Here is a 12,500-nt window from a genome sequence, read left to right on the forward strand (position 1 = left end):
TTTGCTTCGGGGAGAAGTAACTGGAAAATCTGAATATTTTCTTTACAACACTTCAAGGCAGCGAGTTAACGGCTTCTCAAAAAAGAAAAACCCGTCCACAGCCTCACTTCCTCCAGGCCCCCAAAAATGTTTAACCTCATCGGCATCATTACCAGACGGAGCGAGAGCCCAGAAAGAGAGATTCCGGGATGAGGGGAAGCTGGAGGGGGAAAGATAAGAGCGCCAGAAAAACAGAGAGAGAGAGATAGAGAGAGGGGGAAATTTTCATGTAAGGGGGAACATTAACATTCAGGGAAGCTGTGCCTATTTCCTATTATACTCAAACAAAATAAACCTGTATGTTCTCTGTTTCGCACAGTCAAAATTCAAAATTGCCTTTTCTGTGACGCCTCCTGCGCTTTATCCATCTTGACATAAGTGCTTTTGTGCCCGCGCTAATGCTCGAGCGATGGAGAAGTGAGGTTTGAGGCTCCGAACACTCACGTTATCTCTGAGGAGGAACGTGAGCTCGTCACTCTTTGTGCGTGGCATGGGTTAATCATGTCATCCTCATGTAAACCATGTAATGAAGCGGCGAGGATCCCCACGCTTCACCCCCCACATCTCTCTCGTGGTGTTTTCGGCTCCTTGGGGGTGGGGGGCCACAAGGCGGCATCAGACATTGCAATTCAGGGTGCATCTCGTCATTCCTGCAGTGATAATCACCATCTGCCTCAGAACGTAGAAATCAGTGTCGCCGGCCTGTTATTAACAGACTCTGGCCCTTTTTTGCCCCCCACCACTCTCTGCCTACTTTATCAACCTTTCAAAGCCAAACACAGCATTTGTTTCCAACTGACGAGAGAGCTGAGCGACTTTCTGTCCGCCGAGAAACAGGTGCGACAACGACTGCGACGCGGAGAAATAGGGAGAGAAATAAAGGCAGAGTGTCCTCCATGAGCGACCGGGCAGGCAGGGCCGGATGGGTCACTCCGGCAGCTGGCGAACAGATACAACAACTGCCCATCACGCCCACGCCGCTCTAATCAGCGCACGGCCGGCAGGGGACAAGAGGGTTATGTTACATGTCGCCATCTCGTCTCTGGATGTCTCCAAGAAACATTAAACATCAGTGATTATAAGAGGAGGATGCACGGCAGGATAAGTCCACTGTGGGAGCTTTTATTTTGGCCCCAGAAGGACAACATCCTTTTCAAAGCTGTGGATCACATGTGTGGCGTGTTTAAGTACACCCAGCTCCTGCATGCACTTTTCACAAATGAGCCATTTTTGTTGTCCTCACAAGATGAAAAAGACACTGTTGACTTGTTTATTGCGATAAAATCCAGCAATAATCACCTCTGAAGCTCCAAACTTTTTATTTTCCAACCCTGATCTTATCTCATAACAATACGCTGCAGTTTTTATGAGGGATGGTGTGTTGGAAAGCCTCGAGGTGACGATGAACTTTCAGGATTTATCTCAGATGAACTGAGCATGGGTATCAGTCAACAAGCTAAGCGATGCTACATGAAGCGCCATCCTCCAGTGCACGTTACAACATATCTGTTTTTCTCACAACCTTGATGTTAAACGACACGCTCGGCAAGGACCAGGCGATTTGTCTCTTAGGTTAGTTTCCTCTTTCACATGAATCCGGCTCCGTTTGAGACTCAATATGATGCTAATGCTAAACGCTTGTTTACGCGAGTAAAGGCCACCGTGGTTCAAACACGAGATATGTGTCCTGTTTGACGAGGTTTCAGACAAGACGCAGATGATGCGAAGACAAAACACCAGATTTGAGCGTTTTCTCAGCTGAAAACAGTCGACGTCAAGTTTTTAAGTTTCCTTTTTCACCTCAAAGTCCGTCTGTATGTTTCAATTCAATTCAGATAGCGTCTATTACAGCAGAAGTTGTCTCTAGGCATAAACAAACAAAAAACATGAACAACAGATAAACTGGGGGAGCATCTATACTGATATTTATTCACAATAAAATCAGGAATAACTTATAAATTAAATAAATCCAGAGTACCAGGGGCGCCTGTGTTTTTCTGTGTGGGTCGTGAATCACACCTGGGTCACGCTCTCCCCTGCTCTCACAATGCTAACTAGTCCTGATTTACGGCGGCCCTGGACCACACCAGTCCCGACCCCGCTCTCACCGCTGCTCCCAACAGCTGGTGAGCCCAGGACGATGGGGGGGGGGGTTCCCAACCCAATACCTTTGCAATGAATACTGTGTGTGCGGAGCCACAATTAATATCATCAAAGAGGCCAAAACCACTTAATACAATTTTTTTCCTTTGTTCGCCGATTCACGTTTTGCTCTTTCATTTTCCGGCGCTGGTAGCGTCGGCCGACTGAGTCAACAGCACCGAGCAGATCATAATCTATCCTTCTGTGCAGAACAGCTGCCTCTTCATCCTCCCTCCCACTCCCTCAGCTGCTCTGCTGTTTGACCACGTTGGGAAAGAAAAGCTTTTTGAGTCCTTGTTGATCCTACACACAACGTTTCCTCTGATACTTTTAAAACAAAAAAAAAAAACACCCAGTTTCAACCAACATTCTCATTAGTGACATCAGACAAATTGCATCCCTCCTGTCTCCACTGCAGTTTATCACATCCTACATATTGCCTCACCGCGAATACTCAGCTCTGCAGTAAAAGTCAACAGAGGGAGGCTCGGGTACTGCGCCATAGTCAAATATGGCACAGCTACAGACACATCTTGACATATAAATGTAATTAAAAACTAAAAAGTGTGTATCCAGAGAGCTCCTTTCCCACCACATTGTGGATGAATAATTCAGAAAGTGAGAAAAGGGCCATGAGAAACTGCAGCTGAGGTAGTAACAGTCGCTGCTGTAGCCCCGGCTGAAAAGGTTTGCGGTGGAAATCACCTCGTTAACTATATTACCTTTGAGTTACGCCGCAGACTGTAAAAACAACGGACGGACCATTAAGTCGCGGGACTCGTTTGTTTCCGAGGAGTCGTTTTCAGATTCAGACGTTTTATTGTCATTATACGAGGTATACAACGAAATTAAAAGCAGCACGGAGTGGTGTTTTCCTTCAAAAAAATGTTTTAAGTAAAAAGTAGAATAAGTATAAAATAAAATAGTACAAAATAAAATAGATAAAATAGAATAGCAATAGTTTTGAAGCCACGGTCGTGCTCCTCGCCAAGCAGACGGGAACACGCCCACCGCCTGTCAATCAAAGTTAGCTGTGGCTACCAACTCCGTCACCCGATACCCACCGAGACAGCGGCAGAGCTGGTGTCAGACGTTTACGCGCTCATTTGACCTACTGTTAATCATTTTTAGAAATACATTTAATGCTTTATATACATTTTTCTGAAATGATCCAAAAAACATTAAAAATCCATCCTCAAGAGTTGACATGGATGTGAAATCAAAAGACTGAGACCCAAACATTTTTTTTTTTTAAACCAGGTTTTAAAAAGGAGCATGAGGCAGGATTGAGGCAGGATTTATGAAAAAAATTTGTATACGTTTTAAGTTTTCTAGTAATAATGTCAGATGAAGCGTTCCAAACCCAAAAGAATGAGCCCTCTAGTCTATCTCTCCGTTGCCTTGAACAGGCTGTGTGCTGCAAAATGTGCTGCAATTCGGAGGCTGAATTTCCCGCGCTGGGCTGCGGATGTGACGTCACATGATGCTGCATGCACGTTCTCCCCGTTCTCCCGTGCCGGCTTCACTGTTGGCTGCAGTACCCCTGACGGCCATCGTGGTGAAGGGTGGCGCTAGAGAGTCTTATTTCTTAAAAGGAGCCTCATGCTCCTTTAAGTATGTTTACTTCTGCAGTAAGTGCAGGAGTCCTCCAGCTCCTAGTGGCCAGTCGGGGAACTGCAACCAAACTTACTCCTGCATGAGTGACGCAGAGCTGCTAACTGGGACAGATGTATGAACTCTGTTAGTGCGGTTACATGCACATCTAAACCTAGCTATTGGCAACAATCTAACTAAGGATTAAACTGGAGTTTCTGAGAAATCCAAGTAAACATGCGCGAGAAGACACCCGATTATTGAGTGAGGTGCGTTCGACTCCCCAATGCTAGTATTTGCATTGGCGTTCTTCCGGTTCCTTCTTTGTTGTTCGTCTTCTTCTTCTTCTCCTACTGTTTTGATATTCCAGCTTTCGCGGTGCCGTCACTTCCAGAAGGGGGAGTCCCGGGGCGTTCAGTAGCTCGGCTAAGCGTGGGTTGGTATACATGCTGGGATAACTCGGATTAGGACACATTATCTGGAACTAAAAGCTCGATCTCGATCAAGAGCTTCAGTTCGGTTGGACTACAGCCGGGCTAAGGTGTATACATGGCTTTTAAAAACTAGATATCGGTCGGATTAAGGCAACAATTCGACTTTCTGTTAGTGCACGTAAACGTACTGTGTGAGTGCGATGACATGAAACCAAAGTACGGCCGTCCGTCCAGTGTATTTACGTGAGGAGTTGTAAAACTACGTTGTTAGTCCTCTGTTGAGACCTTTCAGGGAAACAAAGACGGGCAGCAAAAGAAACCAAACTGATCCTTTTCATATCAGCCCACGTGCACACACACACACACACACACACACACACACACACACACACACACACACAGTGCATTAAGTGCCTGCAGCAACACCCCACTCCTGCTCCATTAACTGTGGTCACCACCTGCTACCCCACTAACCTACTCTCCCCAGTACCCCCCCCACCCCCCACCCCCCCAGTCAGTCATAACTGTCCTGACCCCCTCCTCCCAAAACACACACATCCCCCACTCTGTCTGAATGACAAAGCGTCTCAAATCTACTCCCCGAGAAGAAAAAAAACAACTTTCACCCACCCACACACCCACACACACTCACACACACACGTCAACGTGTCATATCCCACAACGAGCAGCTGTTAAAGCAGAGTTGCATCACCCTTTTTTTATATTATTTTGGAGAGAAAAGCAAGAATACAACAACATTCACCCATCTTCAGCCGTCACCCACCAAGGGCTTGTGTACAATTATGTCTGACAGCTGTATCTGCTTAATGTACAGTTGTTAGTTTTGTGTGATTGGCAACCCGCTATCGGTCCGCGCGTTGGCGCATTAGACTGCAGATTGGAAAGGGAACTAATTAAGCATTAATTGGTCTCCTTCAAACAGAGTTTTTCTCTGTTATTGTCAGTCATTTTTTGCCTTTCAAGCTGTCAAAGACATGTGCGGGTGAATTCATGCATTTATGCATAGGCAATTAACCACGCAAACACACACACACACACACACCTCAATGGTGTCATGAGGAGGAAAGGAAGAACGTTAACAAAGCATGACGGGGAGGGCCGTTAACTGAGGAGACGTCCGAGAGGTTAAAGATGCTCGGCATCAGATGTGGACGTTGAACCGGGTCGCCGCTCGAGCATCTCTGAACGCCAACACCGAGCATGTGTCGCCTCACGTGGATCCTCACTGTGCGAGTGGGGAGCGGTCGCCATAGTTACAGCGCCTGGTGCGCATCCCACTGGCGTGGGATCCGCTCGGGCGGAGGACGGAGCAGGGGAGCATGGACCGATGGAGGGGAAGAGAGCTCACGGTGCCGTGGGTGTTGGTGACCGAGCGGAGGAGTGAAGTGGAATCCTCTCATCATGACTCCCTAAACAGCCCGGCAAAGAGGGGAGGGGCTGACGTAATCCCGGGGGTGGGGGGGCTGCTTTCGTCTTTTTACCCTGGCAAAGATGCTGCTTGTAAACAGTAAAAAGATAAATGCGACTGTCAGACAAGTAAACCAGCTCCTTTAGGAAAGATGAAGATAGGCTGAATCAAAGTTAAGCCTTGTCTCTAATTAGTGCTTTTTTTTTTTGAAGAGGGGGTGGGCTGGGCTCAGCATTGTTGTACTAAAAGAAAGAAAAGAGAGTGGGGGAGGGAGGTCATGGGCTATCCGCTGGAGGAGGTGGAGGCAGCTGGAGTGCTTTTTTAACCGATCGAGTTGGGAGAGGCAGAGATCCATGCAAATCAGGCTGGAGGAACCAACCGGTTTTAAAAACCGGCTAGCCGGGGGGTCGTTGACACAAAGCATAAGATCAAATCTGAGGTGTGAGGAGACGAGCCGGGGGTGGGGAAGAGGCCTGACGGTCATCCTCTCAGGAACTTTGTTTCTCCTCAGCCCATCGGCTCCTCACGTGGAGCAGAGAAAGACACCGATTCAAAACTGCATCACAAGGGGAGGATCATCGCTTATAAAGCAGCCGCTGCACGACAAGACAGGCTGTGATTACTCATACCTAACAATAGCTTTCCATTTGTTCTTGTTCGAGCAATAAAGTACAGTCAGTTCAATCTGAGGGAGAAAAAATACCCTTGATCTGCTCTGAAAACTCAGTTGGAGGAGAAGCAGCGTGCTGGCCTTTCACCGTGGGTGGGAGACGGCGGTGAAAGGATGATCCTGGTAACAGAAACCGGCGAAGCTGCAGCCAGAGTTTCAGCAACGGCCTGCGAACTTTCCCAAACAGACCAGTTACTCGCCAGGACGGGGGACACTGTTGGTGGGACTTTTGAATGATCCTTGAAACCGAACTGAGAGACGTCGGAGTTCAGTTCAGTTCAACTTCATTGTACCCGAAGGTAAATTTGCCTTGCAATAAGGTGGTCTAGTTAGTGAGTCCAGCAACGAGACACCATCAGTACATACATACATCATGAACATAAACCATAATCACAACATAAAAAGCTAAAACCATATCCATGTATTTAGGAGGGTTATACTGTAGCAGTAGGTATAAAACTAGGTTTAAAACCTCCGCAAGTGGCCAATGAATGAATTTTCAGGGTTCACTTTCCCTTAAAATTGACGGTTCCTTTAAGTTTCAGGCCAACAGAAGAAGATAGGAAAGGAAATTGCATCAGTTCATGCCCCGACATTTTTAAATCCACTCTCTCCTGCTTGGCTTTTATTGGTTTTTCATCTATTTCATTCTTAAGTATTTTTATTCCCACATTCAGCTCTTGGGTCAGTGGTTTAAAGTTCTTCATACAAATACCTCTCCCGATCCATACGTTAGTGGCATCGACAAAAGGTTAGTATTTTATTATTATTGACAGACTCCCTCCTTGTTTTCCACCGTCAACTTTTTCTTTGTAAGCTGAGCCAACAATATTATTTGAAAAAACAAGGGTACAAAGGGGATCTTATCATGGGTATACACAAGGACACGGGTCCTTGTGCTTATCCTGCAAACACGCATGCAGGCGTGCAACAACAGATGCCCCAAACAGCTGCATTTACACGAAGGGGAAGAGGTAGGGGCTCCGACTCTGGTGACAACAAATGGTAGAAACAATGAGTGGGGGAATCTCTGGACTATCGAACGCTAAAAACTTTCCAAACCTTATATAAACACACACACGCTCCAACAGCCAGACGGTGAGTTATTGCATTCAGTCGCGCTGTCTAGACAGCACTCTCTTGTGTCAGCTGAGGCTTAAAAACACAAGAACGGCAACGGCAGGGCCGTAACAGCCGGCTGAAGGGGCCCCGGCTCGCGGGCTTGACCACATACGCGCTAAAGTCCATGTGGGGAGACCTCCGGCTGTCATGCTTATCTGGGACAAAGGACAGGGTGGGATGCATCAGGGAGTGGCACCAGCATGGGATGTGATCGGGGGGTGGGTGCAGGGTGTGACACTGCACACTTTGAATCCCGAGGATGTCTGAAATGCCTGGCATTTCCAGCAAAATAACTGACATCAAACAAGGAAAACGCTCTGTGTTGCAGTTCTTTTAAAAAAAAATATTTATCAAATTCCTTCCAGAAAATTTTAGATTTTTAATTTCTTTTACTAAAATATCAATCAATCAACACCAAGAATTGAACCGGCGCCGTACAGGCTCAAGGAGAGACCAGTTTTACGCTGTAAAAATGTTTAAGAAAACAACATAGTATTTGACCTTAAAGCTAAAATAAGCTTTGACTGGACCCACAGTGGAGGCCCAATGCCAGTGACCCCCCCTTTAGTTATTGATCAAGAAATATGAAGGTTTTATGTAAACTGTACTGACAAATCACGGCAACAATGACACCATTAATGGTTTTTAGATGAAAAAATTAAGACAGAAACATAAAAAAAACACCATTCAAATGGTTCTTCTAGGTCACCACAGCCACTGTGACCTCACCATGACCTCACCGTGACCTCCACGAGATCACCAGTATGACCTTCAGCCATCGCCATGCTGGTTCAGACATGATCCTCTAAAAACGGGAAGAAACACCTCAGCGCCAAGTTACCATCTCATGCTACCTAACTGCATTTACTGAATCCAAAGAGATACCTGAGATTCAGGTTAACTGCGATATGAGCTAATCACGTCATCGTAACTATGGCAGCAGCCCCTGCGTCTCGAGGTGGCCGAGCTGACCGAGGCGCGTATGAAACCATCCGTCATTACGAATGCATGAGCAACTGCTGGTGGCGGAATGCGCATCTCGTCAGACGTAATCCTCAAGTCTGCACGGTGTGAAGCTGCTCTCGGACCAGCTGGTGAACAGAACCAATGGCAGCTCATCAGAGCCGAGGCCACTGTTTGGCTGCTCTCCTGTCAGACGAGTAAATGGAAAGCACTGAGGCATTTAGCAGTTAAACTAGCCTGCCTCGCACATATTAGACTTTCAATTTGGTTATATAAACTGGGACTTTACGTGGGCTCCTCGCCTCAAACATACTCTCACACTGTTACTCCACGCCAGAAACGTGACATCTCTCCCTCTCTCTCTCTCTCTCTGAAGGAAGACGTTCTGTTTGTAAAAGCTAATAACCATTCACCCCTTCGGGCTACTGTTTTTCTACGCTTCATATGATATACATTGATACCGCAAATGAACACGCCGTTCTCACCTGGCTGTAAACTCAGCAGCATAAATTACCCCGACATCAGACCTGCCAGCCAGAAAGACGTGCACGGCTGGGTTTGACAGTGACCGATACACTCTCCACCTAACACACCTGTCAAGTACCTTGATTTTACTCATTTTTAATCAACAAAAAAAACCATATGTGTCTCCGCCATCCTGGCGGAGACGGGACAGAGAATTCATACAAGTAGAATCACGTACGACTCCAATACCTGGTGAGGGATAAACTAATGACATGGCAACGTATGTCGACGATTCTCTGCATTGGCGGTTCAATCAAACCGTTCAGACGGACTCAACCGTAATCGTCTTTAAGACGGAAACCACATCTCTGTCTCGACATGTTTTCAATGCCAATTAATTTATAATTAAACTGTGCAGCTGATTCCTCCAAACTCCCAAACTAAGGGGACGTGTCGAGGTAAAGATAACGAGAGATAAAAACACGGTGTGAAATGAACCAAATTTATGTGAAGAAAAACAAATCAAGTGCTGTTGATGTTATCGAGGCGAATCGAACAAGTCCCTCATGGTGGGTAATCAAACTGTCTGTTTATTTGCTGGTTGTTGTTTTTTTATTTCACTATTTTTGATGACTGGTAAAACTAAATTCAGATTAGAGATTGATAAATGCTTATTGGGCTTTGAAGAGGAACTGGTGTATACGTCCGTCCGGTATCTGTACCCGACCCTTCCTATTCAGGGTTGCAGGGGTCAGCGAGTTCATTGCAGTTCATTTGATGTTGGAAAATTGGAAAATTGTTGAAAAGTAGAAGGTATTTTTGTTTGTTTTGTTGCTTAAAAATAAAATAAACTCACTAACTTAAGAACAAAATAAAAACCTCATCCCTATCCTTATCACATTCAGAAAGACATTCAGGGTCGCAGGATACTGTGACATCACAGACCTCGGTTTCCTCATCTTTAATGCCGCCCCAAATTCCCATCATGCTCCGTGCATGGATGCTGTTTAAAACGATGGAGGAAGCATAAGGTCACGTGACCCGCTGTTTCTGGAGAGCGGTTTGCACAGCCATGTTGCTTAGGAACTTGAACACGCCCACCAACAGTCAAAGTTAGCTTTAGCTACCGGCTCCTTCATCGGACCCTCACCGAAGTATCTGGAGAGCGAACTGGAGGCACTGCAGGAGAGTATACCATTGAACAGGTTCTGAGCCACAAAACCAAAATTTGTGACAAGTTTAGCCTACAAATGGTTGGTTGCTTCGCTAAGGGTGGTAGCATGAGGATTACAGATGAGGGAGTCACAACGTCTGAGCGAATTCTCAATCAATTTCTCCCTTTACATTAATTCTCCTGGCTTGGTAAAAAAAAGTCACCCCTCTCTGTAGTTTTAGTTTCGAATCCAGGCTGTAAATGTGTTTATTTCTGCTCTAAAGTTGGACATTTTAACATGAGGATCAGTGGAGATTGACTCTCTTTTGGAGCCGGCCTTCAGCGGTCAGTCGGGGATCTGCAGCGAATCTCAGTTCTGCATTTGACTCAACCCGGAAGTTAGACGCTTGGTGCTTGTTTACAGTCCTTGTGCAGCAGAATCCCTCCCTGCTATAAACAACTACACTAGCCCCTTACACCCAATCGGTGCAACAAAAAAGACATCCTTGTTGAACTGCCATTGCTCCATTTCACACCGTTCAGGACGAGCGAACAGCCTGCCAGGATGGAGGATTCAGCGGAGTGACGGGAGTGACATCTGCTCACACACCGAGCTCACCTCCTACACAGAGGTGTACGATCCCCACCGTTCGCCCCCCTAGAACCGTCTACTGTTAACGGAGGAGTAAGGACACGGAGGAAAATGAAGCGTGTGCTCTGCATCACTGTCGGATTTTGACCAAAGCAAATCACTGGCATCTCATCAAGACCTTCAATCTGTGCCAGCCTTTGAAAAGAAGCTCATAATATATGTCTCCTTGAGGATGTAGTTACATTACCAAATGCAAGGCTGTCACCTCTAATGACGTCACACACAAACGCGTTAAGCATCTTCCTCCAACACCTGACGTTTTCACCTGCCCAGAGCGACTCCAGGGTGTTTGTGATTACGCAACAGGAAAGAGCCTCATCTTATCTCAGCGCTGGCCGTGGACGAGATCTGCACCGGTAACAAGACGTCTTCCATTCAAGGTGGGGAAACTTGTTTCACAGCCCCCCTCCCTGCTCGGGTGAAAGTGACTTAATGTGCAGAGAGGGGACTTGAGAAGAGGCACAGACTGGTAATCCTCTTGGCCGAGTGGCGGGGGAGACCGGGCCGGCTCCCACCCCCTTCCTCTGTCTCCCAGCAGAACTGACAAACCCACCCCGTCCAGGAACAGAGAAGCCATCTGGTGTTTGTTTGGGACAGCTCACACGCAGAAAACTGGACCCTATATATATATATATTTATATATTTATGTGTGTCAGGAGTCGAGTCAGTGTCATCAGACGTGCGTGAACTTGTATTTGTCTGTGAAATCCAGTCATTTTCAGATAAGTAACCAATGTGTGAAGACAGTTGCTTCACCGTGAGGGATGACTGTACCACAGAGGTCCCTACACACCCGCTGGGTGACCTCATGCGTGCATCTGCCTGCGAATGAAAGTGTAGATTGTGCACGGTGTCCATCTGCAAGTGGAGCTGTTACAAACAAATGCAGGTCTTCTATGTGATCGTCCCCTGAATTCAGAGGTCAGATGAGTTTAATGTGTGACTGAAGTCCAGTCCACATCACTACACACATACACAGACACACACACACACACACACACACAGTTCTCGTGTATCTGTTATTATCGCAGTGATCCACTTCGACCTGACTCACGATGACTAGTAGTTACACTCCCTGATTCCCACGTCTCACACAGGTGCCCTGACAGCGAGCAGAGCACGATGCAGATCCTTGCGCAGAGAAAGGAAGCATCCACAGATGTATTTTCTAATCTTTTCTGTTTCTTTTTCCCGCTTTGATGACTTACCAAGCAGCGCACAGGCAAGAAGGAGCGCACCGGTTGCCATCGTGTGCGTCGCTCCGCAGATCCTCGTCCGAGATTCCCCTTCAGATGAGGAGAGGATGCGTGAGAGGGCTCTGGCACCGCTGGTACTGAATCAGGGGGCAAGGAGGTGTACGGATCCCCGGCGGGAATTATTTCAGTAGTGATGAGGATTTAAAAAATAAAAATAAAAAAGGGGGAAAAAATAGGATGAAATGAAAAAAAGCCGGAGGAGGCGTCTCAAAAATAAGATCCAGAGCCGGCGAGCCCGGCGGTTTTCCGTAGGGGCCACTATCCCTATCTCTCCCGAGCGTGTCCTGTCGTGTTCCCTGCTCACCTATCTGTGTTCAGGACTGACGACGTGCGCCAGGAGCCACGGCGACCCAACCCAACCCTGGCTCTCCACGCACCGACACTGCGGAGGAGAGGAGACCCGCACCGTGACGCGCAAAAGTCCGGCGCCACTTGCGCGTATTTTGGGAATAAAATGGGAATAAAAAAAAAAAGACTAAGTATGTAGCCAGAGAGAATGCCAGTGGTCTGGGGTTGAGATTCAGACTGGAATAAGTCCTCGCTATAGTTTTCTCCCTCTTCTGATGGGGGAGTGGGACAAGG

The 12,500-nt window shown here is 46.9% G+C and overlaps 1 protein-coding gene across 1 annotated transcript in view; it reads right to left on the bottom strand.

The window, feature by feature from the left end:
* Nucleotides 1-12,500, bottom strand: part of igsf3 (immunoglobulin superfamily, member 3) — a 118,855-nt gene that overhangs the window by 106,007 nt on the left and 348 nt on the right. The window contains exon 1 of the mRNA XM_061723388.1: nt 11,871-12,500. This exon is cut by the window's right edge and continues 348 nt beyond it. Within this exon, the coding sequence (XP_061579372.1) occupies nt 11,871-11,910 (40 nt within the window). The 5' untranslated portion in view covers nt 11,911-12,500. The remainder of the gene's footprint in view (nt 1-11,870) is intronic.

This window comes from Cololabis saira, chromosome 6 (assembly GCF_033807715.1).
Source record: "Cololabis saira isolate AMF1-May2022 chromosome 6, fColSai1.1, whole genome shotgun sequence".
NCBI lineage: Eukaryota > Metazoa > Chordata > Actinopteri > Beloniformes > Belonidae > Cololabis > Cololabis saira.